The sequence below is a fragment of the Triturus cristatus genome, chromosome 10, assembly GCF_964204655.1.
Source record: "Triturus cristatus chromosome 10, aTriCri1.1, whole genome shotgun sequence".
Taxonomy (NCBI): Eukaryota; Metazoa; Chordata; class Amphibia; order Caudata; family Salamandridae; genus Triturus; species Triturus cristatus.
This window is the reverse complement of record NC_140593.1, coordinates 228677224-228704543: the sequence shown is the minus strand read 5'-3', so window position 1 is coordinate 228704543 and position 27320 is coordinate 228677224. Positions and strand designations below refer to the sequence as shown.

The 27320-nt window shown below is 39.2% G+C and overlaps 1 protein-coding gene across 2 annotated transcripts in view; it reads right to left on the bottom strand.

The window, feature by feature from the left end:
* The window catches only part of DYNC1I1 (dynein cytoplasmic 1 intermediate chain 1), a 1604297-nt gene that overhangs the window by 23882 nt on the left and 1553095 nt on the right, over positions 1 to 27320 (bottom strand). For both annotated transcript variants that reach the window (XM_085630867.1, XM_085630869.1), the window contains exon 17: positions 22533 to 22658. In XM_085630867.1, coding sequence (XP_085486993.1) covers positions 22533 to 22658 — 126 coding nt within the window. The remainder of the gene's footprint in view (positions 1 to 22532; positions 22659 to 27320) is intronic.

The following is a 27320-nucleotide window of genomic DNA, read 5'->3' as shown; positions in this document are numbered from 1 at the left end:
TTTAGAAGTGTTCGTTCTGTCACGAAATGTATGTTGTTATGCCCTCAACCAAAACTAAAGATGAAAAGAATGTTTTTTTGTCAAAAAACGTGCTATTTTGTGGGGAGGGGCAACCCCCAGCTTTGGTCTCAAACTTGTTTTTTCTTACTTTTTCCATTTTAGTGCTGTTGCTTGGGGCGACGAATGTCTGTCTTCTCTGAAACACTTACTTGTTTCAAATTATACTGCAGACTCCTGTAGCACTGGATTATATATTTACATCAAAGAGAATTCTGATTTTGATATTTAACTTCTCTATGGGTAAAATTTCTACCCACACGACGGATGGCAACTGTTGTTTTCTGGTGAGTAAACACTACCCTTCTGCACCCGCAGAGAGACCATTTGAAAGGACCTTTGCGCCTTGAGTCTTTGTTCCACATGGCCTAATTCAGAAGAGAGTGATGATCGGCACTTTCACTTTTGCGTTCCGCAGATCTTTTTTATCTGTCTATAAAACCCTATACCTGAACTTGTAAACAGCAATTCTATTGGCAAAAACGAGCCTAAAAAATTTCCATAATTTGCATGCTGCATTGATGTAGTGCTGCTCAATGTAAACATTTAAAAGCTAAAGTGAAAGTGCTTCTAGCACTATCCAAGAAAAAATAAAAAAGCACTGACAAAACAGGAAGGGCTTTTCTATAAGAAAAAGCACTTCTTCATTGATTAGTGACTTTGTCTAGTTGGCTGTGTGGGCAGGTTAGTAGATGAATGTGAGAATGTAACAAAGGAAGAATGGATGGATGAGCGTGTTCAACTTTTGATGAGTGATTTTTAGAAAAACATTTTTTAATTTGCTTTATGAAGCACAATAGTTACCCAAATTACAGTACATGTTTGCAAAACAAACAAAATGAGAACTAACTTTAAATGAAGTAGCAGGGTGTAATATATGGCACTGTTCGATAAAGAGAAAAGCACTGCACTTTGATTAATACAAATAGTAATATTAAGAATGATTGAGTGCATGGATGGATGGGTAAGAGAATGAATATGTAACCAGTTGCGTGAATGGATGAGTGCACAGATGGATGAATGTGTGAGATTGTGCATGCATGTATCAATGAAGAATAAGCGAATACATGTATGAATGAGTAAACTGATGAGTGAGCGCATTGGTGGCTGGATGAATGGGAATTGTTAGAAATGTTTTTACCGCATCATTATGAGGGTGCGCGTAGTGAGCCCCTACCGGATCAAGTCAAGGTCCAGAACCTATATTTCGTCAAGGACGAGGCCTAGGCCAATATGCACACAGCATATTAGTGTGCGGCATGACCAGAAATAAGAAAAAAAACACAACATCACAGGTAAGCAGTTTGGGCAGGAAACATGACTGTACATTCCCATCCAAGAAAGGAGGGGGGTACTGACAGGATTCCTTCTCATCGGGACTGGCTGCACAAAGTTTGGGATATTCTAAGGGTGGAGAAATTCACGGCAGTGGCTACGCAGCAACTACCATGGTTTGACAAAATGTGGCAGCCGTGCATAGCATACTTGGCGGATGAGTTCTGCGAATTGACATGCCCCCAATACCTACGAGCTCTACGTTTAATACCCACGGAATCCAACAACACGCAACACCAGACCGCACCCACCTCCTAGCAACACCATTCCTTCAGAGGAGAGAAACTCACTCTCCCCCCCCCCCCCCCTTCCCCTCCTTTAGCATTTTAATTTGCATTTAACAATATTGTTTAAAATTCCTGTACTTTTAAGTTCTTTATTTTTATGTCTACCTACTGAATACGCACGCAAAGAAATACCCGCCGGCCACTGGATGTAGGCGGTTCAAGTTGTAATGTTATTCTATAAAATCAATAAAAATGATTCAAACAGAAAGAGGATTAACATTTGAATTCACCTTTTGCAGAGTTACCAGAAGAATTGGCATGGTATCACATGCCGCAAAAGCTAGTAGCAGCTTTTCTGCTACAGTGTGAGGGGTCAACCATCGATGAAAGGGGCGTGTAAGTGGTACGAAGTGTAATGAAGGACTGCTTGGCTTTGTAAACATCTTGACCAAGGTAGACTGAATACTAGGAAGCAGAATCCATCAGAGAGGTCATGGACATGGATGAGGGACTTCCAATAAACATAAGGGAGGACTGAGAGTGGATTTAATTTCAGATTGGAGGGGGCAATGAAAAGATTGTTGACATTCATGCATGTCTCAAGTTCAGGGTGAGTAAATACCAAAAATAAGGGGCAATAGTTTAGGGACTGTGCGTCACCTGGGACAGGGCTGAAATTAAGGTTTCTTGAGGCATCCTAATGGTGGATTTTACCCCTAGAATACACAATAAAAACAAGAACTGTATTACTTGGCATAGGTTAGTCCTAGATATTGTCAAAATTCAGTGTTGAATTTGAATAAGAATCACTTATTCAGGTCCAAGAGCCATCATATTCTTATTTACTGATTTATTGATCTTGTTGTCCTAAGTAATTGTAATATTTGACAAGATATTGCAAAATTGACCAGCCAATACGTGTTTCGCACGATGCGACGGATAGGCCTTGGGCTTTTACAAGCAAAGGATAAGGGTATTTAATTCCGTTCTCCGAAGGCAGAAGGGATCTGTGGCTAATTGCTGAATGACACACACCTAGGATGAGAGGTGTCAGACTTTTGCGGTCAAGTTCAGTGTAAGTTCTGGGTATGAAGGATAGAAATACTATTATTACACACTATTTTGTGATGCATTTAATACGCTGCTAATGTTATTATTGTGTCTCTTACTTCAGGACAGTGTGATGAATGTGACATGTGATGAAGTTAACATGTGTACAGAGATATTTATGCTAAAGGTGAAGCAATGATTTTTAATATTATTCTTTTGGTTGATGCATTTGTCTATCATTGCAGTATTTGGGTATTTACAATTTTTGGGAAGTGTGAGCTGCATGATTTTTTTGTCATTAAATATCAAAGCATGTACTGTGCCAAGTTTATGGTTGCAATGCAGTTTCACAGTGGTCTAACCTTCTATACTTGAGTTGGACTTATGTTGTAGAATGTTGTGTGTGGCGAATTAGAAGTGGCAGATTGGAGAAATTGTATATGTTCCCAACTGTGTATTGTGGATGTATGTTCTGATTGTGTGGATTCGTATGTTCAAATAAGGGGAAGGATTAGTACCCAGTCACAGGGTAAGCAGTACTGTGTTACCAGCATGTCCTTAAGGGGCACATGGGGTTTGGTGTGCAATTGGGGGAAGAAGAGTACCCCAGTTGCTGGTGTCACAAAATTAAGGGAAGTGTAGTAACCTGACAGGAAGAACGGAGAGTATTATATCCCATGGTGTGCAAAACTGGATTAGAGTAGAAATCTGTTGTGAGAGGAACCATGGGGATATTGCACCCTACTGTGTGATGCATGTGGGAGTACCACACAGTGTGTCAAAGTAGGGAAGATTCGCGCCCTATTGTGTGAGTTTGCTTGGGTTAGTACTCTGTGGTGTGCACACATGAGGAAACCTGAGGAAGTTTACTGCCCTGAGTGTTGTGGACTGAAGCCACAAGCTCTCCGTGAGTGTGCTCTGAGACCAGTCGTCACTGTGTACGAATGTAAAGTTTAGACAGGGGCATGGTACCGGAGGCAGAGTACATCAGTGGGCGGTATGTGTATGTCTGTTTTTATTGGATTTTATATTTCGCCTATATGTGCCCTGAGACCAGTTGTTTTAGTACAAATGGGAGGATTTGACAGGTGCATATGACTGGTACATGGTACTGGAAGCAGAGTACATTGGTGATTGTCTTGTTTGGGAATGTGAGTCCATGCACTGGAGTCTAACTATATTGTGTTTTCAGGCGTTTCAACTTGTGCATACTGTAGGCTGTTATCATTGTGTGCTGGTGATGTTCTGTCTATGGTTTGTGCACCTTCCAGAGGACTTACTGCTAGGTGCAGATCTAGCTGCTTTCTTCCATGTGGCAGGTGGTCAAAGTTGGTTTGGACATCAAGAACAACTGGATGTTGGTCGTGTTGAAGAGCTGGGCTGCGCTTTGTGTGAATGCCCATAGGAAATAATGTTAACTTAAATTATGTAAAATAGTTAAACATATAAATATAATTGAATGTTAAAAATCTATAAACTATAAAAATCATACACATTAGTTATAAAATACATTAATACCCTATTTTGCATTTGAAAAATAATCTAACATTTTATTAAAATATAACTCAATTTATTTTAAATGAATTCTTTACACCACTTTTAATAATCAATGCTTACTACAAATGATTTTTTCTTTAGCTGGGACTTTCTTTTTTTATTTAAAAGTTAAAAAAAAGAATTTCAACTTAATTGAACATATTTCCACTAATTAAAGATTCATTTCAAAATGAAGTCACTTTTCCCCCTATACCACACTATCAGTAGATCTCTGCCTCACTCCGGAGTCTCCTTATGGCGAAGTATAGGGAAAATTGAAAAGAAATTCTCAAAAATAAATATTAATATGTTTTCAGTGCATATTATTGTCATTTAATGTTATATATTAATTTTAATTATAGACCAGAATTAAAAATGGCACAGCATTTAATTCTGAACTAAATCTTTAATTAATGAATAAATAATAGAATTACTCAAAATTACTCAAAAATGCCCTTTGTAAATTGGGCCTCAGAGAATTAATTTTAATACAAGCAATAATTTTAATATAAGCAAATATAAATATATCTGTAAAAAAGGGTTTAGGTGTTTATTCCCCATAATGAAAATATTAATCTTAATATATATATGGGGGAGGGTGGACGAAGGGAGGAAGTATGGGAACGTTCAGGTAAGTGTGTGTTTATTTTTATTTTTCAAAGAAACTCAAAAATATTTCTAAAAATAATAATATATGGGTTAAAATAGGGAGTCTGGTGGGGTTTACCCCCATTAAAAGAGTGGTGGACTACAATTGGACAGTATAGAGTCCAGGTGCTTCAGCGTAACACTGTGGATGTTTTGTATGGCTGGTGTTACTAAGGGGCTGCATAGTTGTAAACTACAGTTGATGAAAATGAGTTTATTATTTGCTGTAACACAATTGGGGTTTGACCGGCAAGTACAAACTAGGGTTTGGGGGATTAACAAAGTTCTCAAGTGTGTCAGTTGAGCTAATCCATGATAGACCATGAGTGGCTCTCTATTTGTGATGATTTGATTATGTGGATCCAGCATAACAGGATGACATTTGGAAATGGCACTTACCTGGCCCCATATCTGATCTATGAATTTGACAGACCATGGAGGATGTGGGGTGCTTGGTGTTAATCACGCATTGATCTGCATTTGTGAGTCAGAGATGTGATCAAAATCGGCCATTAAGCACTGTTCCTACCACATGTTTGTACCCTGGTGTAGTTCTTCATACATCTCTTCTCCTTGCTTGTTCATTCATCGTTCAACCCTCAGAGTCCTTGTGTACATGCCTCTTGTCCTGCCATTTCCATTTTACTTCCCACATGGAGTGTCGTGCTGCTCTCTTGTATTTATTACATCAGTAAGATTCTGCCAAATGGCACAACATCTGCTGCACAGATGTGTTGAGGCAGACCAATTCCTGCCTCCTCCTCAGTGAGGCTTCTTTCTCTTCATAGGTATAGCCTCCATCTACAGTGTTGCTGCTGTAGATCCATAAGGTAAGGTTGTGGTAAGTGAAACTATTTATGAATTTGGATAAGCGATTAACTTTAATGTGCTCAGATGTTCCTATTATCCCCCTTCGTAGAGTTTGACCACATACACCTTGCAGAACAAGGTTATGTTTATTTTTAGTATTCACGTAATATTACATGCAGCCTCATACTTTGTTTTCTCAATGTTACAAGAGTGTAGTTCTTAGTATGAAAACCAATGAGTTCTGATCAAATCTGTCACACAGCATAGCCTCAGATCTAAAGCTTGAAATTCAGATCAGTATAGACTAGGAGAGTACCAGGTACCTGCCCACCATCACCTAGTGAAGGTTCATTAGTGAAACAATAAATATTTCTCCTCCATAAGCCTTGCATTCAAGCACAAAATTAGGGTGTGTATGTACTTGCATCAAGTCATGCTGGCCCTAACTTTCTATTCACCTTTGGCACATCAGGTCAATTTATCAATTAGAGGAATAGAAGATCTATTTGCAGTTGCTGTGAGATGAGGGGCAGAACAATCTGTCCTGATTTTTGAACTCTCTGAATAAATTCTTAGTACTTCTATCACTGCTTCATTACTCAATTCTAACTCACTGCAGGCAAGGCATCTCATTTCTTGCCCACATCTACCCCAATTTTTTAACCTTCTGCAGTATGCATGTATAGTGAATACGTCATCAGTACAATGTAGTAATGAGCATTGTTTTATAGTTCTTTTTCTATGGCTCTTGTTCTTTGCATCCTTGTTATGTTTCTAGAATACTTAGGGGGGTTCTTGAGTCACACTGCTTTAGGGCAGTTGCTGGCTGACTCTAGGACTGGTGGGATGGCTTGGTCGTGGGTCTGAGGATTATAACAATTAAAGTTACTTCGTCCAACGGAGTATTTGTTGCTAGGGTTTCCTGCATTGACTCATCAATCATTTTTAAAGTCATGCAAAGCCACTTAAGCGCGGCTCTGAGAGGCTTCATAAATATGGGTTGCGTTACTCTGTCCTGGGAAGGCGTTCCATGGGAGTTGTGTGGGTGTCCCCACGCAACTCCCATGGATTTTGACGCATTTCCATATTTACAAGAACTTGTAAACCTGGGAATTAAACAAAATCTTACGTCTTCCAGGAAGGGGTAAAGAGAAGAAATATCTATTTTTCTTCTTGTTTCTTCCTCTTTCTATGTGTGCTGCATTGTGCAGCACACATAGAAAGAGGAATATGCCTACCAGGATTGCTTTTGTGCAGGAAGGTGCCCCTTACTGCACAAAAACAATCCAGTATGAAACATAGGCACCCATGCACTATTGTGCAAGGTTGCCTGCATTGGCGCTAGGCATCCAAAAGGGTGCCAGCACATGGGAAAGGACAGTAATGTGCAATATTGCCTTAAATACGGGGCATTTCTGCCCTTTCCCTGTCATGCAGTGCAGCACAGAAAGGTGACTTGCTGTGCTGCGCGACTGCTTCATTAATGAGCCCCTCTTTTTCTTAAAATACAACGGTAAATAAGAACAAATTAGTCACTTTATTGTCTGATGTCAAACTACAATTTAATGTGGCAAGCGGAGGGGGCACTCAGACCCTTTAGGGGAGCCCCAATCAGCCCAAGGCCAGGGAATATCTGTCAAATATGTTGGAGTCTAGGGCCCCTCCTCACATTTTGCAAGGTGGCCCCATCATTTGTGATACGCCATTGAGAGGCATTCTGGAATATGTGAACTGGGTCCCCCAAAAGAGCACCAGGAGGATTAGAAGCATTAGAGCGCACAGGCTTGCAAGGTAACTGACTCAGCGCTGACTCCTCCAGGATTTGTGAGACACTGCAGTCTGGTGGTAACTGCTTTTGACTTTTATACGACTAGGTGGCTGCTTTTGGTAATGCATGTGCACTAAGGAGGACTTTGGTTCCTCCATTGCTTTTATGGCACGTTTTCTGCTTTTTCTTAACAAAAACATAACATGTAATTAATCTTTTAACTTGTTTGATTTATATGTTTGATGTTTTGTGCTGCTAGAAATATTTTATACCCTTTGTCCGAGGTAGGTCTGTCATGTGAGCCATTAGCTATCAAGAGTAAAACTAGGAGTCTTCACTGAAACCTGATTTTACTAACCAAGACAGTGGATTCCTGGCTTTTGTTGGCATTTGTGCACTGATCCCCCTTCTGTTAGTAATCCAAATCCTCACACATACAATTGTATGTTCCTCATTTCAAAGTAGCAAAGCAGCTCCTATGCTTTAGGACTCCAGACATTCCTATATTAGGAACATTCTTAACCTTTGAAAGGGAAACTCAAAAACTTTCTATAATAAAAAGAAAATAAATGCATGGAACAGATTTAGTCATACAGACCTTCCTTTTATGTAACGCTAGCGGATGAATAAGCTTGAATTGTTTGCTAGGCTTCCTCCTTTTTTACTTCCTTTGCATGAACTAGGTATCATTCCTGTCACACTACTCCAAAGTGTCTGCAACGACCCTAACTAATGCTTTGTTGCCCATATATATTTCATCTATCACACGTGATGGCATGATCAGTATGTTACTTCTCACCCCTCCAAACATAGTGGTGCTGTAAAATCCCTCATTTTCCTTTCCATAATAAATGTAACCCTCATCTTTTACCTGTTTACTGCTCTCTGACTCAAGTATTGCATTTTAGTAATCTTTCAAACATGAACATCATTTAGGCATCAGAGCTGCGATCCTTAGCTTTCCTTTGTAACCTTTACACTGACTTTGCGACCGCTGGTCCCAGATGTGACAAAAGCTGTGTTAAAGCATATGTAGACCATGTCCTGATAGTCACTATTTACTTTCTGAAGTTCCAATAGGGGCTCTTTCAATTTGGTAAAAAAAAAAAAGAATTTATTCAGCAGAGTAACATTCTTTAGAATTCCTCATAAAATGAAACAAATGAAAAAAAACAATTTGTTTTAGATCAAGCATTAGCCAAGCGCTTTTGATTTTATTATAATAATATGTGTAATATGCTTGCTTATAAGGAGGGGCCTTATCCTGTCATCTTCACCCATTGGTTTCATTATGGTCTCATTCACATTGTTTTCTTATGTCCACTACAGTATACTTCATAGGGATGTGAGTCAGCCCTCTTTAGCCACTGACTAACTTCACTCTAAGTGATGGCACTCTGCCCTTTCACAGGGAGCACATCCCGACATACAGCTGTTCCATTCATTTCTAGGGACTACTAGGTCAATGTATGCTTTGGAGACCAAACAATTTGCTTTGAGCCTATTTGTTTTTTGACAAGGGCAGGCAGCTTTCCCAGCAATAAAGTTTTGCAGTAAATATGACAAAACAAAACCTGCATTATCAACACAAAATACACAGGCAGTTAATATCGGATCTATTGTCTTTGACAATGACTGTCTGGCCTTGGCAAGCTAGTGAGGTGCTTATTTTATTACTGAAAGGATATACAACCAAAGAAAAAGGAAAAAATCAAGATGCTTGCCACAACAATTCTATATTTTAAAAAAAACACAATCCCTTACCATTTTAATAGTAAAGTATGGGTCCTTTTAACTAGAAAGGGTACTTAGAACAGGTGTAGAAACCCTTTTTAGTTATATTGAACTTCTCAGGAAAATAGGATTCTTATTTATTGATGCAAAGAAAAAGTACTGTTGGCTTCTTAATTACTGTAACCTGGGCATGTAGAGGTGTAACGAATCTTGAGTGGCCCCCCTGCAATTATAATGTAGATATGGGATTGCCCACCATGAAACCAGCAGACCTAACTTTTATTCAATATATTTTGTTTTCAGGTGCACAAAACAGAAAAGTAAATATTGTACTGAAATGAAAAAAATTCCATTTAAACACATTACATCTTTAAGCGCAACATACCACTTTGAACATAAATTAATTCTTTACCTAATATAGAACCTAAAAACCAAAAGGTATGGGTTCCCAGTCCCTGCGATTCACAAAGTCATTGGGTTTGCAACCACAAAATGGCTTATTTAATATGCGGTAAACCCAGTTTGCAATTCAGTAAAGCTTTTCATACTCCCCTTTCTGCAATAAATACATTACAGCCGCCTGGCACTATCATCATCTGCCCAATAAAATCATGTGCTTGGTCCCCTACCTCGCAGACCCATAGACAATGCTTTGGTATCACAGACTCCCTTGTTATACATGAGAAAAGATTTTTAGTTTGGAAACTGAAATTGCAATGCTGCTGAACATTCCTGTTATTCTAGTATGAAAACATAAACGTACTTTGTGGAAACAGTGAAGGAAAAGGCTTTCATGCTTCATATGTGCACAAACAAACCAATCGATTAGGGGTACTAACAAACATTTTTCCGGGAGCCGCAAAGTTTGGTCTTTGGTGTGACCGAGGGCCGCACTGATGCCAGTGGGGGAGGAGGGTTGTAAAGTGGGTGTAGAGGAAGTGAAGCATGTATAGCTACTGGCTGAACTCAATTGCACAATGTGCAACCAGAAAACCTGGGATAAATCTCGGCTTCACTTGACCAAATTGTGTGACCTTGTGCAATTGTTTTATTTCAATTTCCCTCCTTTTGTCTTCATTATCACATATAAAAGGACCTCAAAATGTATGACTTCAGGATGCATGCTGTAAAAAACCATCTCCTGGGCTTGAATGTAATCCCTAATGGCATTGTTATCGGGGGTGGAAAGCATGAACATTTCTAAATTAATGTTTGAAAACCATCACTTTAAAGAACATACTGCTGAATGCACTGCGATAATTTGATTTACTAGGGTGAAATGGTTCTACAGGTCAATGAAATACACTTTTTGAAATTTTCAAAAGAGTATCATATTTTTGTAATTGTTTGCTGTCTTTATAAATGAAGGTGTTTCTAAAGTTGAGGGCCTAGTTACTTCCTTTTGTTTAACTGCAAATAACCTTTAAATAAGTGCTTGCTGTATATTTAATTTTGTTTGTTTTTAATGTTAGTGCTGAGTCGAGTAAACAGCAGCCCAGTGCAGCTGCTGCTCAGGGGGCCGCATGTAAAGGTCAGGAGGCCCCAGGGCCGTACTTAGAGTATCACTGCATTAGACCCTACATGGTGACTGCGCATGTTTCCTTTTCAGGTGTGAGTAGTTGATTTATTGCATTCTGGTACTCGTAGTTGCCTATAATGGGAAAAGCAAAATAATCCAGAACCAGGTCACAAAAAAGATACAACTGACAAGAGAGGCAGATCTATCTACTTTACAATACTGCACTTAAAAGGGTTATTTAAATATTACATTCACTGAATCTTTTTATGCAACAGCAAGGCAATCTGCTTTGTAGACTACTTTGGTTTAAAAAGAAAATACACAAAGTGCTTTTATTAGTATATATTTGTCAAATATTTTTAAACAATATATATATTGCATGTTGCTTTTAACTTTTGCCCCACGCCTTATTAAAAGCACGCTCAAGGGAGGACTTGAGGGTTCTATCCAGATCCTTTAATAGAAACACTGGGAAATCACTTGCAATGACTTGCGTTTAATGTCCTGGCTGCTATTTTTTCCCTTATCAATACATGCCTTTAACAGTTAATGTAAGAAAAAGACACTTTAAAATGTGCTTTCAGCTGCCCTAATGGCCCCTGACGGATAACTTAAGTAAACAAAAACAGAAAGGCAATCTAAAAAGAATACAGATTATTTCATTTAAAGTTCTACTTAGGAACAACGTACAGGCCTTAGCAGAATCTTAAAACATGAAGAGAGAGAGAGCTGGCAATTTTCTCTGGGAAAGGGGGCAACGCTACCTATGCTCCAGTCATTTCTGTGCTGCCTCTTCCCCTCTGAAAGGAGCAGTGCTCTGTCGAGGATGCTCTCCATGAAGGGGGCCCCACCCACTCATGTAAGGTGCCTGGCAGGCTGGGTCTGAAGAGAAACAAATAAAGAGGCATTTTACCACTCGCAAACAGCCCCTCAGGCCGTTTGCGACCGGTGAAATGCTTTTTGGCATGTACCAACCCTATATTGCGAGCCGGTAACCTATTACAGACTCGCAAAATAGGGTTTGCGAGTCGTTATCAAGAAGGGGTATGTAAAGGACATCCCTTTCTAATAGCGAGTTTCACTGGTATGTAGGAATGTTTTGCAACTGGGAATGCGGTCGCAAAACATTTGCAGTTAACACAAACTTCAAGTTGGTGGTAACTCATTCACAAATGGGAAGGGGTCTTCAAGGGACACCATTCCCCTTTGTGAATGTGAGCGCCAACATTTTCTTAAACAGACAGTGGTCCCACGGACCACTGGCTGTTCCTAAAAAATGAAAGGGTAGCTTTTAATTATTTTTTTTTAAACGCATCCCGTTTTCCTGTAAGAAAGCGGACTGCATTACAAAAAAATGCTTTATTTAAAAAGCAATCACAGACATGGTGGTCTGCTGAGCCCAGCAGGCCACCATCCCTGTGATTGTAGCCAATCACAATGGGTCACAGATTGCGACCTGGCTATTAAATATTTATGAGGCAGGTCCATTTGCAACCCACTGCGAATCGTTAACAGTGTCAAAAGCACTGTTATACATCGCAGTTTGCGATTTCCTAATAGCGGATCATTAAAATTCACTATTAGGAAATCGCAAGCACGTGATATCGTACATCGGGCCCAATGTTATTTTGTTTCTTTTCAATCCGGAGTCTGCACGGTGTCAGCCCCGAGCATGAGGCATACTGCAGCTGCTTTCGAAAGACACGCTGCACAGACATGCTGAGGGGGCCTCTTCATGTAGAGAAGGCTGGGGGGCCCTCGCACCAGGGGAGGATGAAGGTGTGTCCATTGCGCCCCGGGGTCATGTTGTTTAAACATACAAGGATAGCCTACCCTGCCCCCACTCCCTATCCTAAGGCGACAAATCCAATCTCCCTACCTCACCCCCACAGCCCTAAGGCCTAAAACCTACCCACCCTTCCCTTAAAACTACCCCTTCTCCTCCACCCACCCTGAGACCTAAAACCCTGCCCCCTGCCAAAAACTGCCCTGACCCCAGCCCCCTGTCTTGAGCCCTAAAATGTACCTGCGCTGTCCTTAAAACTATGCCTACTCCTTCCACTGCCAGGAGGCCTAAAACCCTGCCCCCTTAAATAAAGTACCCCAACACCCACTGCCCTGACCCCTAACAACTGCCCCTGCCCTAAAAACTACCCCAAACCCAGCACCCGACCCTGAGCCCTAAAACCGGCACAACTGTATATATCTATATGTTTTTATTGATAAAAAATAAGGAGTAAATCAAGCTAATAACATAGTTCATATTCAATTAAGTCCATGTGGATTAATATCAGCAGCATGCCCACTGTTTTTTTAAATCTCTTTTTGTGAACTCTCCCTGTGATATATCAACACAAGTTCTCTTAGAGTTACATTTGAGGCTTCAAACACATCACATATTGTGATACCATCAGGATTAAGGTCATGTGCATCTCATTTTGGGATTCAGGATCAAAGGCCTCATGATGTCACTTCTTGTGATCTCACTGAGGTCCAATGGTGTATGTTGTCACTTCTGCTACCCTTGGCATTTAAATGAATCAACATCTATGCCTCAAATCATGTCTTGTTGCATGGAACAGACAACTAAATAAAACTAAGTTAAAAAAATTCACAAGCCGATGTAAATGATAAAAAAAGTGCTGTTGTCGCATGTTGTTAAACACTAAAAAGGCTGGGATGCATGTATTTATTTATTTAATTGGATATAGCGCTGCTTCAAGAAGACACTTTAGGCGCTAGTGTGGTAGCAGATAGTCAGTCCATCTTATCAGTTCACATAGCTACGTGCCTCTAATTTCAACACTCGTAGATTTCTTTTATTTTATTCACAGCATGGAATGTATGCCTTTGAATGCCACTAGAGTAAAAGGGAATGCTTACGCACATTATAGGTCCAGAACTGGCAAAGGAATACCTTTCATGCACAGATACATAAAACAAACATTAACTCCACTGCCAGAAATGATTAATGCAGAACAACGTGTAATCTGCAGAACAAACAGGACAGTAACACAATTACGGCCGTGCGTGTAGCCAGCCTTTCAGTTCTTAAAATGTGAGAGGCTGTTAATTACCATGTTTTCTTTTCAACATGTGTTTCCACTCTACTGCTTGGCACCTAGTAATAAGGCCTTATTAGCATGGCAGGGTTATTAAAGTGCACACATCACCTTGTGAACTGCAGGGCAATGAATAGATGATATGAACTGAAGGGCATAGCTATCACCACCTCTGGAGAGCCATGATGCCAGTGTGGCTATTAAGTGGAACTAGTAAAGCCATGTGGGAGAGGGTAGGGCAGAGGGCGTTCTCTACTGGAATGTCGAACCATTACCAGTGTGTAGGGGGTAAGGCATTGGAACTGACGGGCATGGACACCACTTTTAAACCCCACTCGTGGACAAAAACTGGAAAAATCAATAAGGCTTACTAAATAAATGGGCAAAATTGGAATAAACGTGACCACTGACGTGGGCGAGATTTAATGTACATTGTGGGTAACACAGCAGCAGTGCTAACACTTTTGAATGCACTTTTGTGAAACATAATATTTTACAAAAACACCTGAAGGAGAAAAGTCCCTCTCTTCCTTTTGATTGGAGTCATGGAACTATCCATTGCACTTTTTAATACAATTCTATTTGTTCAAACACTCGCGTTATTACTTCAGGCTCTTCTCTGGGTATTTACACCGAGAACAGTATATTACGACGAGCGTGAGTATTCCCTCAGGTCACGTGTACAGGCACCTGAGATCCTCCCAGGTCTCCCACTGTTGAGAAGGCAGAGTGTCATAGACCCTAGTGCAAGGAACAACATTCCGTCCCCGACTAGAGTTAGAATCATACAATACACAAGTAATCCTGGTTCAGTGGGCTCTTCCGGACTCTGCGACCCGGTGTCACTGCACTTGATTCACCAATGGAAGCTACGCCCCCTGATGTCGCTCCAACTCAGCCCACAGCACCTATTACGTCCTTCCTTCGGTAATCTCTGCCTTTGCTTGTTATCTGTTTTACAACTACCTCCTATGTACATACCCTTTTCTAATAATAAAATTACATTGCAACTCTCATTCACTAACCTACCGCTCCAGATCTACCCCTCTACCCTCTCTACTCGAGGAACCAAACAGGTCAGTTCCAATAAATTACCTCTCCCGTGCTGTAATTACTGCGACAATGCCAGAGTGTCCTGTTCCATTGGCTGAGCATTTCCCTTCTACTTTTCCCTATTCCTGATTACATGTATTTTGCTATGTTCAATTATGTACATGATCTGACGCGCTGGGGCCTGGTCCGCGCTAAATATAACTTATTAAATAAATAAAGATGAGTGCTTAATTTTTCATGCAAAAACATCCATAGCATCACAAGTTATTTGAACTTTAGGAGCTCAATATGCATAGATATCAATTTATTGTTTTCTTTTTAATTTGATCAACATTTGCTTTTATAATCCTAAAAACGCCTGAAGCGTCCATTTAGGAGTCAGTGCGCTCCAACTATCAAAAGGAAGAAAGAGAGGAGCGGCTCCAAACCTGGAAGTAACAGCAAATGGTTGTTTTTTTTATTGAAAGTTTTAATAAAGCACACATTTGACTGAGACAGTCTTTGGTTGTCTGTTCAACTTTTGAACTAGACAACTGAAATCCAGTCGAGTTACAACATATAACATCTTATAGTACTGAGTAGAGACAAACATTACGGTTTAGTCGGTACAAGTCGGATTAACTAGTGGGTATTTTAATGAACATGGACAAGTTAAGGTGTAGTGTGTACATGATCTGGGCGCAATCGTAGTAGTTGAATACAAGTGATTTTGTACATAGACAAGTTACAAATATATTATTTACATGTTTAGGGAGTGGCAGTAATATATACAAGTGAGTTTTTACAAATATATACATTAGATGCAGCATATACAAGTATATGAGGAAACATTGGAGAGCAGCTCTTAAATCACAGGTACCACAAGGAAAGAGGAAATTAAGAGAAATGAGGGTAAAGGTAAGAAGAGCCAACTAGAGTGCAGTGCACATGAGGAGCACGCAGCCTTGTCGACAGGCAGAACATGAGTAACTCCCCATAACCAAACCTTGATGCGTCCCTCAGTCCCCAACGCCCACCCAATACACCTTCCTTTCAGCAGTAATGTCAATTTTCTTCTGCACGTAAATAGGTAGGAGAAGGAAATCTATTTTTTTTTCACCCAAGAACCCATTGCTGTATTGGCACTTAAACATATTTACAAGAAAAAAATAATAATAGCGTGAATAATTCCAGCATAATGCAGTGGTTATTACTGAGCAGTGTTTCGTTAAGGTAAACTGAATATAGCCATTTTAGATGCCTGTGTTCTTTTTTTCCATTTTTAAAATACACTTTCGATTCAAAGTGTTGTCCTGGTCTTTGTGAACACTACGCACAAAAATTACACGTTTCGCTCACAAACAATAGAATGATAAAAATCAAGGTAGTCCACAAAGTAATGTTTTCTTTGTGGATTGGAGAACGATTTCAGACAATTAAAGAACATAGTGGGAGCTACTCATTAAAGAATTGCGCCGCTTAACCGCCAAACACAGAATAAATAATGTGCCCAAATGTGTTTTCGCAGCAAGATATAAATCAAGGCCTCGGTGCCAACTTGTGCCAGAACTGTGTCTCGCAGGGGAGTGGATTTACTATATGAAAGAACGAGAATGGCCCCGCCAATTGCAATACTCTGAACAATTACAAGTAACATGGGTTGTGTGTAAATGGAAAAATGGGTTGGAGCAAATGTTCAAAGAATTGTTGATTTAAACAAAACAATTCCTCAAGGAAAGATAGGAGCTGTTTGACATGCACTGCGAACCAAAGGCCAGACAAGTTTTTGCCAATACTTACACTGTCTGACCAGTGCAAAATGACATTTGCATCGATTGATCAAGTTAGAAACTGTGGGGCAGATTTACAAGCCCCTTGCGCAACTTTTGCGTCACTTTTCCCATGTTAAAAATGACTTCAAAGTGGCGCAAGGGGATTCTAAATCTGCCCTTGTATTTTAATCAACTGAAATAAACTTTCAACTTTAGATCGCTGCAAATGATGGTGCAAGTTTATACTGTCATCGCTGTATGGCACTCACTTCAGCACCAGAGTGCACCTTCAAATGTTCATACAGCGTCTGGATTACAGAGATTTAATTTCTAGATGACACATATTTTGCGAAACCCGGTGAAATGTTGCACTGACTTAATCAGAAACATTTAGACTGAAGGATAGGTGTAAAGTATCATGTTTGCACTGGATGAATCTGTGCAAATGTCATTTTACACTGGTCAGGTGGTCAAATATCAAAGGCAAATTACACCACTGAAATCTACGTAATCTGGAAATGGTGAAAAATCCTATCAGCACCAGTGCAATTTATGTATTTTGCTTCAATCGCTTTCATTAACCTTAATGACTGATTTTTTCTCTGTGTTCCACATAAACAATGCATTTTTGATTATGCAAATTACATTTTCGCTGTAAGGAGGCTTTAGACAAGTCCTGCTTAGGTCATTGTCTGTGATATACTTTCAAGTTGCAGAAGCCTGTGACACAAGTTCTTGAGCAACAAAATAGTCTAGAATAATATTCTATATTAGTCATCTGGGCCAGGGAGGTCCCATCTATATGTGCCGTTTTGCACTTTCATTAGGTAACTTTGACCTCAATAAATTCTTATAATACCGCATTTATATGTACGCATATATTTTGTAAAACCAGTGATCTGTAGCATATAATACACCTTTCAGACTTTTTTTTATTAGGTAATTAAAATTCAAGTTTTTAGAATGAAACAAAGAAAACACAGTAAAAGTATACCCGAATTCGAAAGGAATCAGAGGTTTGGGTTCTACGGCATGTTACCACATACCTCTTCTGACGCCAGTATAACTCTCAGAAAACTAGATTCTAACTTACAGTTCATTGTGATCAAATCACACATTTTTTTTTTTTAAATGGTGACATTTTTGGAATACATTTACATCTTTTGTGGGGGGCATAAAAATCTCATGGAGTACTCCTGCAATTCTCCAGCAGCTAAAGATCTGAAAAAAGTCTCCTCTTTCTCTATATTTGTCATGACGATGGTCCACCAGACAATCAGTCTAACTGAGCATGGCAGATAAGTGTATTTGCACATGTAATTATTTTCTTGACAGAGAATTTCCTTTGGAGAAACCCACTTTACACTCCCTTGACATTACTTCTTCCCTCCCCACACCAAAAACATATGGCTGATATCGTGCTTCAATTCACACTTCTACTGTTTTTAAGCATCGTAATGACATTTTACAGTTACCCAATTAATGGTACTCAATTTGCCGACCTTGGAGTAAGATGCAAAGCTAGGTCGAGCTTCCCAGGGTTCAAACTCGTGGCCCACTGATCACTGACTTTTAGGTTTTGCCTTCAGATAGCTTCTTGCTGTCTGTTGTGCAAGACCTATTATGGACAAGACCAATTCTTACAGTGACCTTTGTGTCTAGCTATTGCTTATTCGACGGATTTCCTTTCTCCTCTTGTGTTCGTCCCTAACTCTGGAGCACAGCTTGTTTACCAACTTTTTGTCTGCTGACCTGTACCATTCCGCTGCTTACATTCAGGAAACTATGTTTTCCTTTTTCTTTCAGCACTCCATGCTAATGTGTGCATTTTCTTGATCCCTCCCTTGTGTGATGTTTCTCCACTGAAATCCCAAACCTCAGTGCTATCCTTGTGCTCCCCCTCTCCTCTTACTCCCAGCTTGTCTGCTGTTTCTCCCACTCTTTGCCATCTCATGCCCCACAATTTCTGTGTTGTTCCATCTTGCCTTCCCAGCTTGTCTATTGCCCTGCCCACTCAAGTGATTTAATTTCCCCCCAACCCAGCTCCTACTTTGGTCTTTGTGCTGCTCCTGCCATTCACTGTGTGGAGGTCGCGGCAACTGCAATTTGGAGCCGGTCTGCTCTTTTCTTGAAAATAATTTGCTTTGTTGCACTTTTTATAACTTTTGTTTATTTACCATTCCAGATGAGCATCTGCAATCTTAGTATTGTAAATAAAAATGAAAAACAAAATGTTTATGGCCTCATGACGTGCTCCTATGCGTGGTGATGCATGTATGCACGTTTGGGGACAATGAGGTCACCGTAGCATCATGACAGATACATGCACATTGTGTGTACCTGAATTCCATTTTTTCTCACTGACTTCCAAAAATGCCATCTCAGCTTTATATGCTGACATGGTAAACTCTGTAAGAGAAGTACCACAGCTCCTCTCATTTCACAAAAATCCTAAAAGTTATTGATTCCTGGATGTACCTAAACAAACTCGCATTCAATCCTTGCAAATCAGAGACCATAACCATAGGAACCCCTCAATCACACTACGTTATGAATTACAGCAGTTCTTTCAGCCAAGGTGTTTCTGTAAAAACATGATGAACTCTGTTTTTTTTGTGTCACACAGTTTTTTGTGTCACCTCAGGTCAGAGTAGTTCTCAGGGCAGGGTTCTATCATTCCATTAGAGGAGTGTGTAATAAAGGCAGTTGTTCTCTACAAGGCAACCATCACTAAGTTGGCCAATCAATGCAGACTTTTACACTGAACAAATTTGGAGAGGTGCACTCCCAGAAGGTCTTTTCAATAAGTGTGACTGACTTGTTCCTTTATGTTAAATAGTCCTTTATTTTACACGTCATCAGACAACTTAAGCTCCAGCCAACGCGTTTCGTTCATTAAGAAATGAACTTCTTCGGGGCGATGATGATTTTGATAATAGTTGGGGAGCCGTGGTTCTTCGTTCCCCAAGAGTTGAAATTAATGAGATGAAGAGCATGCGAAAATATTGCTCTTTATGGTCGTCCAAAGTCACGCGCATGTAGCAGGTTCAAATTAGTGCATCAAGCGGTGGCCTCCTTGACAAGGGCCAGGATGCGTATTCCTGAAACGCTGCACGTCTTAGGCCATTCCTTATCCAGTCGTCAGTGTGGGACTTTTACACTGGTCCAATACTTTCAGAACTTAGCAGCCTGCCTCTTCCTAAATGTCAGAAAGAAGGGATTATATCTCACCCAGTTTAATCGACTGCAGTGACTGCCTGGGAAAATGGTTCTAAGTCAAGGCTTTGTTCATTGTACTAAAGGTTGAATAGCTAAATCATATTTCACTTCTTGATCTCAGACATTTTCCTGAGCCATACTCTTAAATCAACCTCAACCTCATAAACACCTACATGGATGGATAGGTTGTATTGGTGCAGGGTGCGACCTACTGCAACTCTCTCTTTTTGGACTAAGGTAGTACAGTGAAAAAGCACTGCAGCTTCACCATAGTACTGACATCCTGCCTCTTCTGCCAAGCTTCACAATTGCATATTACAATGCAATGTTCAAAGTAGCGCCAACTCAATAAAATTGTATAAACAGTATATGTATATGCTGCACTTAAAAAAATTACCATAAAGTAACATTACACAAATAACAATCTTTGAGGCAAGTAAAAGTGGTGAGTATAGTCTTACAATGGTGACTTGAATTGAAATATCAATGCATACTAAGTTGCGGTTGAGGGTTTGAATAAAATATAGCTACTTTTATTGTGTGAACACTCACCAGGGAAATCTGAGAAAAGAAACACAAATGTGTGGCAAAAACATTCCCTCAACCGTGTGAATATTTTTATGTTAGTCGTTATGCAGATGGTTCTAGCGTATATGGTAAAGGTTTTCAGCTGCATCTATATTCTATGGGTATAAAACCAAAATGACTTTACTGCATACGATCAGTAAGGACGAGTGAGAAGGTACTGTCATGGTGGTACAATTTTTGGCACATTCATGGCATTATTGAAAGGTCATCTGCCATAATACACAATATTTTTGTTTAAAAGAAAACACCCCTGAAGAAAGGTCTTAAAGTCACATTCTTATAGCTCGTACTTTCCTTTTTTGAGATGTGCAAAAGAGAAACAACCCAGTTCCAGTATTTGAGAAGCATAAAATGTAACAGGAAGGATGAGAGGCTAAATCCGTTCGCCGTTTAAAAGGCATGTGCTTGAAATGGACACTAGATAGTTTTCCAAGCAAATAATATTTAAATAACTGCATTGTGGTCACTGTCTCACCTGCCGGCATTTATACTAACACATATTTAAAAAACAGGCGGCAGAGTGTCTCTGTCTCTAAGGCACATCACAAAAAGGGAAGGATTTGGCTAATCTTTCAGCAAGGAAATGTTCTTCAGCATGAGAAATGAGCCAGAAATGGGATTAGAGCCAATTTGTTCCTTAAGATGTTACGGACTGTAAACCAACTTATCTCAGACTGTAGGTTACTACAAAAGTAAAGACATTTAATTGATATAATTTTAGACTGCAATGCATTACTTAAAGCGCATTTGTCTCAGGAAAGGGGTACAGATTGCACTTAACTTGCATTCACTGATAGAGGTGAGGCTGCGCTGTTGCGTCATCTGGACCTCACTGTTGCACTTGTCAACCCTGATCACCCTATGCATGTGAGTTGCCTTTCTCGGGTGGCTATGGTGTCATAGTCAGCAAAACAGTGTTTTACCTTCCCAATTGAGAGAATATGAATCTTGTCTAGCAACTACCCAGCGTGAAGCGTCCCACATGAGTGTAACATTTTACAACTATGCTAGTGACAAGCAACTCAGTTTAAAAATCTTGGAGTCTGTGATGGAACAAAGTACACAGACATCCAAGAGTTGGGTTGAGTCAAAGTAAAGTTAAATGTGTTCTTTGATTCTAGTCCAAATGAAATACGCTGAAAAATAGATATTATGAAATAGTTATACATGGTTGTATCACAGCAATATTCTCTGATCTATAGGAGACACTCTGGACGTGTAATTCTTCAAAGAAAATGATATAATCAATTTCACAAGGACCTCGCAGTTCTGAATTGTGAGATATCTTTGATTTCTGAACCTCCTGTGGATAAATCTTGCAGGACCGAATTCTGGTGCAAAAATGGATTATGGGAATACCTTATTATCTGGTCTCTCTGAATATGTTGTCCAAAAATTAAAACAGACACAAAATATGGCTAGGAAGTAGTATAGGGAGATCATCCAATTCAACATGGTGCAAGGGTGCCTGCATCGGCGCTTGGCTGCCAAAAGAGCGCCGGTACAAGAGTAAGGACAGGAATGCGACGTATTGCCTCAAACAAAGCACATACCTTCCCCTGTCATGCAGCGCGGTAAGGTGACTTGCTGCACTGCACTGCATGGCTGACTTTCCCATAAATGAGCCCCAAAATCAACTTTAAACTCTTGACCACTTCACACAATGTAATGTTTGTACACTGACCATGGGTACCTAAAATACACTTACTATAAAATCTTGCAAGACATTTAGTCTCATTTCGGCTGACAGTCTGCAAGACCAAGCTGGTACCTGCTTAACTGTCAACAGTACCCCATATTATATAATGAAACTTTCACCAGAACTCAAACCTTTAGGCATCACCTGGCTTTCAGCAACAACAACAAAAAAATATGCCCTCTGCTATTTGAGCACTCCAGAAATGTGGAATGGAATTAAATGGATTTGTGATGTTCCTGTGGAGACATCAGTGACATCATGCAAACCTGTTTCTTTATCTATTAATCTTAAGCAGCATCCAGCTTTGACTATGCCAACCTTTGATTATTAATATCAAGGCAGTATTCTCACTACTGCAGACATTTTTTTCAAAAAACGTTGTCCTATCCCATCTGCCCAAGTTAGTATGTTGAACTAGGGAACTGTTTGATTTATTATTCATAATATAACAACATGTTGGAAATGTAAACCATTACCTCTCCAACATCGTAGATCCATACATGACCATCCGAATCTCCAACAGCCACTTCTTTACCACTGTGAGACCACCGGACCCGGTTCAGAGCAGATGCTCCTTCTACAATCACACTTGCCGTTGGAACCTAATGTCAAAGTAATGGAATTGATACACATCAGAAGATTTATGACACTTGAGAGGTTTAACAAATATGCAATATGCTACCATGTAAGGCATGTAGCCTGGCCTGTCAGTCATGTACAGCTAAGCAGCTAAGTGCCAATATTTCTCTCTCTCCTGTGAAGCTGTATTTTCTTATTAAAATTAATAACTGTGTGTGTGTATTTATAAATGTATATATATAGTACATTTACAATTATTTAAGTATTATTCATGAAATATAATTATGCATAGATATAAAATATTAGTTTTCCCCATTACAAGGAACGTTGCTCTCTTGCTGATACATGCGAGTATGCCATATTACCACAAATGATCGCCATATTTATTTGTACATAAACACTGTCAAGGTAGTGGAAAAATCACAGAGCATCTCATCCAATTCACTAACACGTTACTGAAGTTTACATATTATATAATATCCCTTCAATTATTAATTGTTTGGATTGATTTACTATTACAAACAAATGGAATCTCTGAAAATATGGTCACGCACAAGTAGAATTCCCCCCACACTCTAAATGATTGCATTTTAACAATATTGTTTGCAGAGGAGAAATCTACAGAAATAATGGAACTGAAACCTGGTTGACAGCCTTTCAATCTGAGTACAGTCAATTCAGCATCTGTCTCCTTACAAGCCCTATAGGTGCCGACAATAGTCTTTTGAATCTTAATGTAAAGGCCATGCGTACTTCAAGTAAAAATAAATTCAATATGCCAACTGTCAGTGAACAGAGTAGATATATATATAAATATTCACTGAAAAAACCATAGGTTTCACACATGTTATAGTTAGTGGAAATTTTACTGATAAAAAACCAATGAAATTGCCCCGTTATAGTTAGCGCAGGCAACTATAACTCACGCGACCGCAATCCTCTGCTGATGCTAATACTGTATTTAGACACTTATTTGCCCATGTCTTCTTCCATACATTTTTAGCTATACATATATTACAAATATTTTTTTTTCATAAAGACACATATGTCATCAGCAGAGGATTGCGGTCGCGTGAGTTATAGTTGCCTGCGCTAACTATAACGGGGCAATTTCATTGGTTTTTTATCAGTAAAATTTCCACTAACTATAACATGTGTGAAACCTATGGTTTTTTCAGTGAATTTGCAAGGTTTTTTAAATGCTAATTCCTAACTATAACGTGTGTGAAACCTATGGTTTTTTCAGTGAATTAGTACGGTTTTTTAAATGCTAAGTTTTTTTCCCTTATAATAAGCCCTGTACATTTGGTGGCCTACGGCCACCAAAAGCACAGGGGGTGGGGTAAGTGTGGATAGTGTTTTTTTCCATTGTAATAAGCCCAGCACATTTGGTGGCCTTCGGCCACCAAAAGCACAGGGGGTGGGGTAAGTGTGGATAGTGTTTTTTTTATTTTTATTTTTTTACCGTACGCTTACCGTAAGCGTACGGTAAGCGTACCCCGCGAAATTGCCGAAAAAAAAATAAAACCGTTTTTGCACTTGGGGGATGTTTGGGGACTCCCTCAACATGACTATGTGGGAGGGAGTTGTCAAAACAGCCCCTTTACATGTTTTTGGGCTTCCGATTTTAAAAATCTCTCTCAGTGCGAGAGACAAAATGGCGGCCGCCGCTTCCTGGTTTCGGCCGATTCGAATGTTTACTAAGATCTAAGAGCCAATCAGAATCGCGCTCGCGCACGCCACCGTACGCTTACCGTAAGCGTACGGTAAGCGTACCGTAAGCTGGCTCAGATATATATATTGATTTAAAGGCTATTTTCTCAGAATCTACTGAACAGATTTACACCAAACCTACAAAAGGCACTTCCTTGACCTAGGGACTACCTCTCTGCCAAATTTTGAGTAATTCTGTTCAGCCATTCGGGCTGTAGCTCGTTCTAAAGGTCCTATGGAAAAATGCATGGGAAAAACGCGTTTTGGGACCCCCCTTTTATCTCAGCCCCCGCTTGACGAATCCCCCCGAGACTTTCAGGGTAGGAGCGGAGCGTAGCGCCCCACCTATTTTGAGAAATTCGCGAGGATTCGTCGACCGGCGCCAAAGTTATTCAAAATAGAATGTTGAGGTTTTCCTATGGAAACGTGGTCCTAACTATAACTACCTACTGGCTATCGCCAGTAGGTAATATATATATACACACACATATATATCGCAATGATGCTTGGATACATCTCTTACTATATATATATATTTGAAAATTTTGCGAGGATTCGTCTACCGGCGCCAAAGTTATTCCAAATAGAATGTTGCGGATTTCCTATGGAAACACGGTCCTAACTATAACTATCTACTGGCGACCGCCAGTAGATAATATATATATATTCACTGAAAAAACCATAGGTTTTACACATGTTATAGTTAGCTGGACATTTCACTCGAAAAAAAACATTGAAATTCCCCCGTTATAGTTAGTTCAGCTAAATATAACTCGCGCGACCGCAATCCACTGCTGATGACGTCACATATTACATCACTCATGACATGATCAGTGACATCACTGATGACATCTCAAATGACATCACTGATGACATCATCCAGTGAATATGTGTCTTTCTGAAAAATAAATATTTTTTATATATGTATATCTAAAGGTTAATGGAAGAATAAATGGGTAAATAAGTGTCTAAATGGATGGGTTTTTTTTGTAAAATTAATTGTATAACTGACTTATTAACAGTACCTTAGTGAATACAGTGATGTAATATGTGACATCATCAGCAGTGGATTGCGGTCGCGCGAGTTATGTTTAGCTGAACTAACTATAACGGGGGAATTTCAATGGTTTTTTACGAGTGAAATGTCCAGCTAACTATAACGTGTAAAACCTATGTTTTTTTCAGTGAATTTGCAAGGTTTTTAAAATGCCAATTCCTAACTATAACGTGTGTGAAACCTATGGTTTTTTAAGTGAATTTGCAAGGTTTTTTAAATGCTAATTTCTAACTATAACGTGTGTGAAACCTATGTTTTTTTCAGTGAATTTGTAAGGTTTTTTAAATGCTAATTTATGTATGTATTATTATATTTTTTATATATTTATTTTACAATAAACTACCTATGTATATAGTTATAGATTGACTGTATCCTGTAATATGGAATGGCTTGTTTAAAATGTTTTTTGTTTTTAAGGGTTTTTCACCGTGCGCGCACCCCGCGATTTTTTGAAAAAAAATAAATGTTTTTTTCACCCTTCGGGGTCCTTCAGGGACCCCCTGACAAAGGCTAGGGGGTCAGGAACTCTCTACCCTGCCCCCTTTTCACGTTCTCCACCTTTGTTTTTCACTGCCACACACAAAATGGCGTCCGACACTTCCTGATTTCGACCGATTAGAATGTTGACTGACATCTAACCACCAATCAGAATTACGCTCGCGCACGGCACCGTGTGCCCACGGTGCGCACATATAGATATTTATGTACTTTTAACTGCAATTTTCTCAGAAACTACTGAACAGATTGACACCATATATGCAAAAGGCACATCCCTGACCTGAGGACTACCTCTTTGCCAAATTTCAAGTAATTCTGTTCAGCCGTTCGGGCTGTACCTTCCACTGAAGGTCCTATGGGAAAATGCATGGGGAAAACGCGTTTTGGGACCCCCCTTTTTTCTCAGCCCCCGCTTGACAAATCACCCCGAGACTTTCAGGGTAGGAGCTGAGCGTAGTGCTCCATTAGTTTGTCAACCGGCGCCAAAGTTATTCAAAATAGAATTTTCAGATTTCCTATGGGAACTCGGTCCTAACTATAACTATCTACTGGCGACCGCCAGTAGATTATATATATATATATATATATATATATATATATATATATATATATATATATATATATATATATATATATATATATATATATATATATATATATATATATATATATATATATATATATATATATATATATATATATATATATATATATATATATATATATATATATATATATATATATATATATATATATATATATATATATATATATATATATATATATATATATATATATATATATATATATATTAAGAGATGTATCCAAGCATCATTGCAGTTTGAAAGTGGTGATTGTAATATTTGCTAAAGAAACTACCCTATGTGTTTAGTGACATTGTCTTTAATTGTTTAAATATCTCAAGCCAAAAATACCAGAAGGTTTTGGTGACCTCAATATAAAACAACCTGAAACATGGGGGAGGGGAACAAGTGTAGACTGCAGTACAGTGGTCACTTACGCTGCTTTCACCAACCTGCTCCTTAATGTTGGTCATCTGACGATATGGTTGTAGCTAGAACAACGTCTTTTAAGACAGCAGGTTGTTCGTCAGTCTCTTAAATTAAATTATATTATTAAGCATTTCAAACTATGGAAATGTATTTATTACGTTATTGTTGTACCCAACACTTTAACCTCTTTCAAGAACTGTTATATAAATGCAAGCTTCTGGAAATTGTAAGGCATACATAAAATAATCATTCAACTAACAAACTCACGATGCATCCAAACTTTTCGAAGGGTAGCTGCAAATCTGAAGCAATTTCGGAGACTCTATCCCAGAGTCTACAAACTTCTGCACCATCCTTGCTCACCAAGGACCATGGGGAACTTACGGCAAAACCTGTAGCAGTAT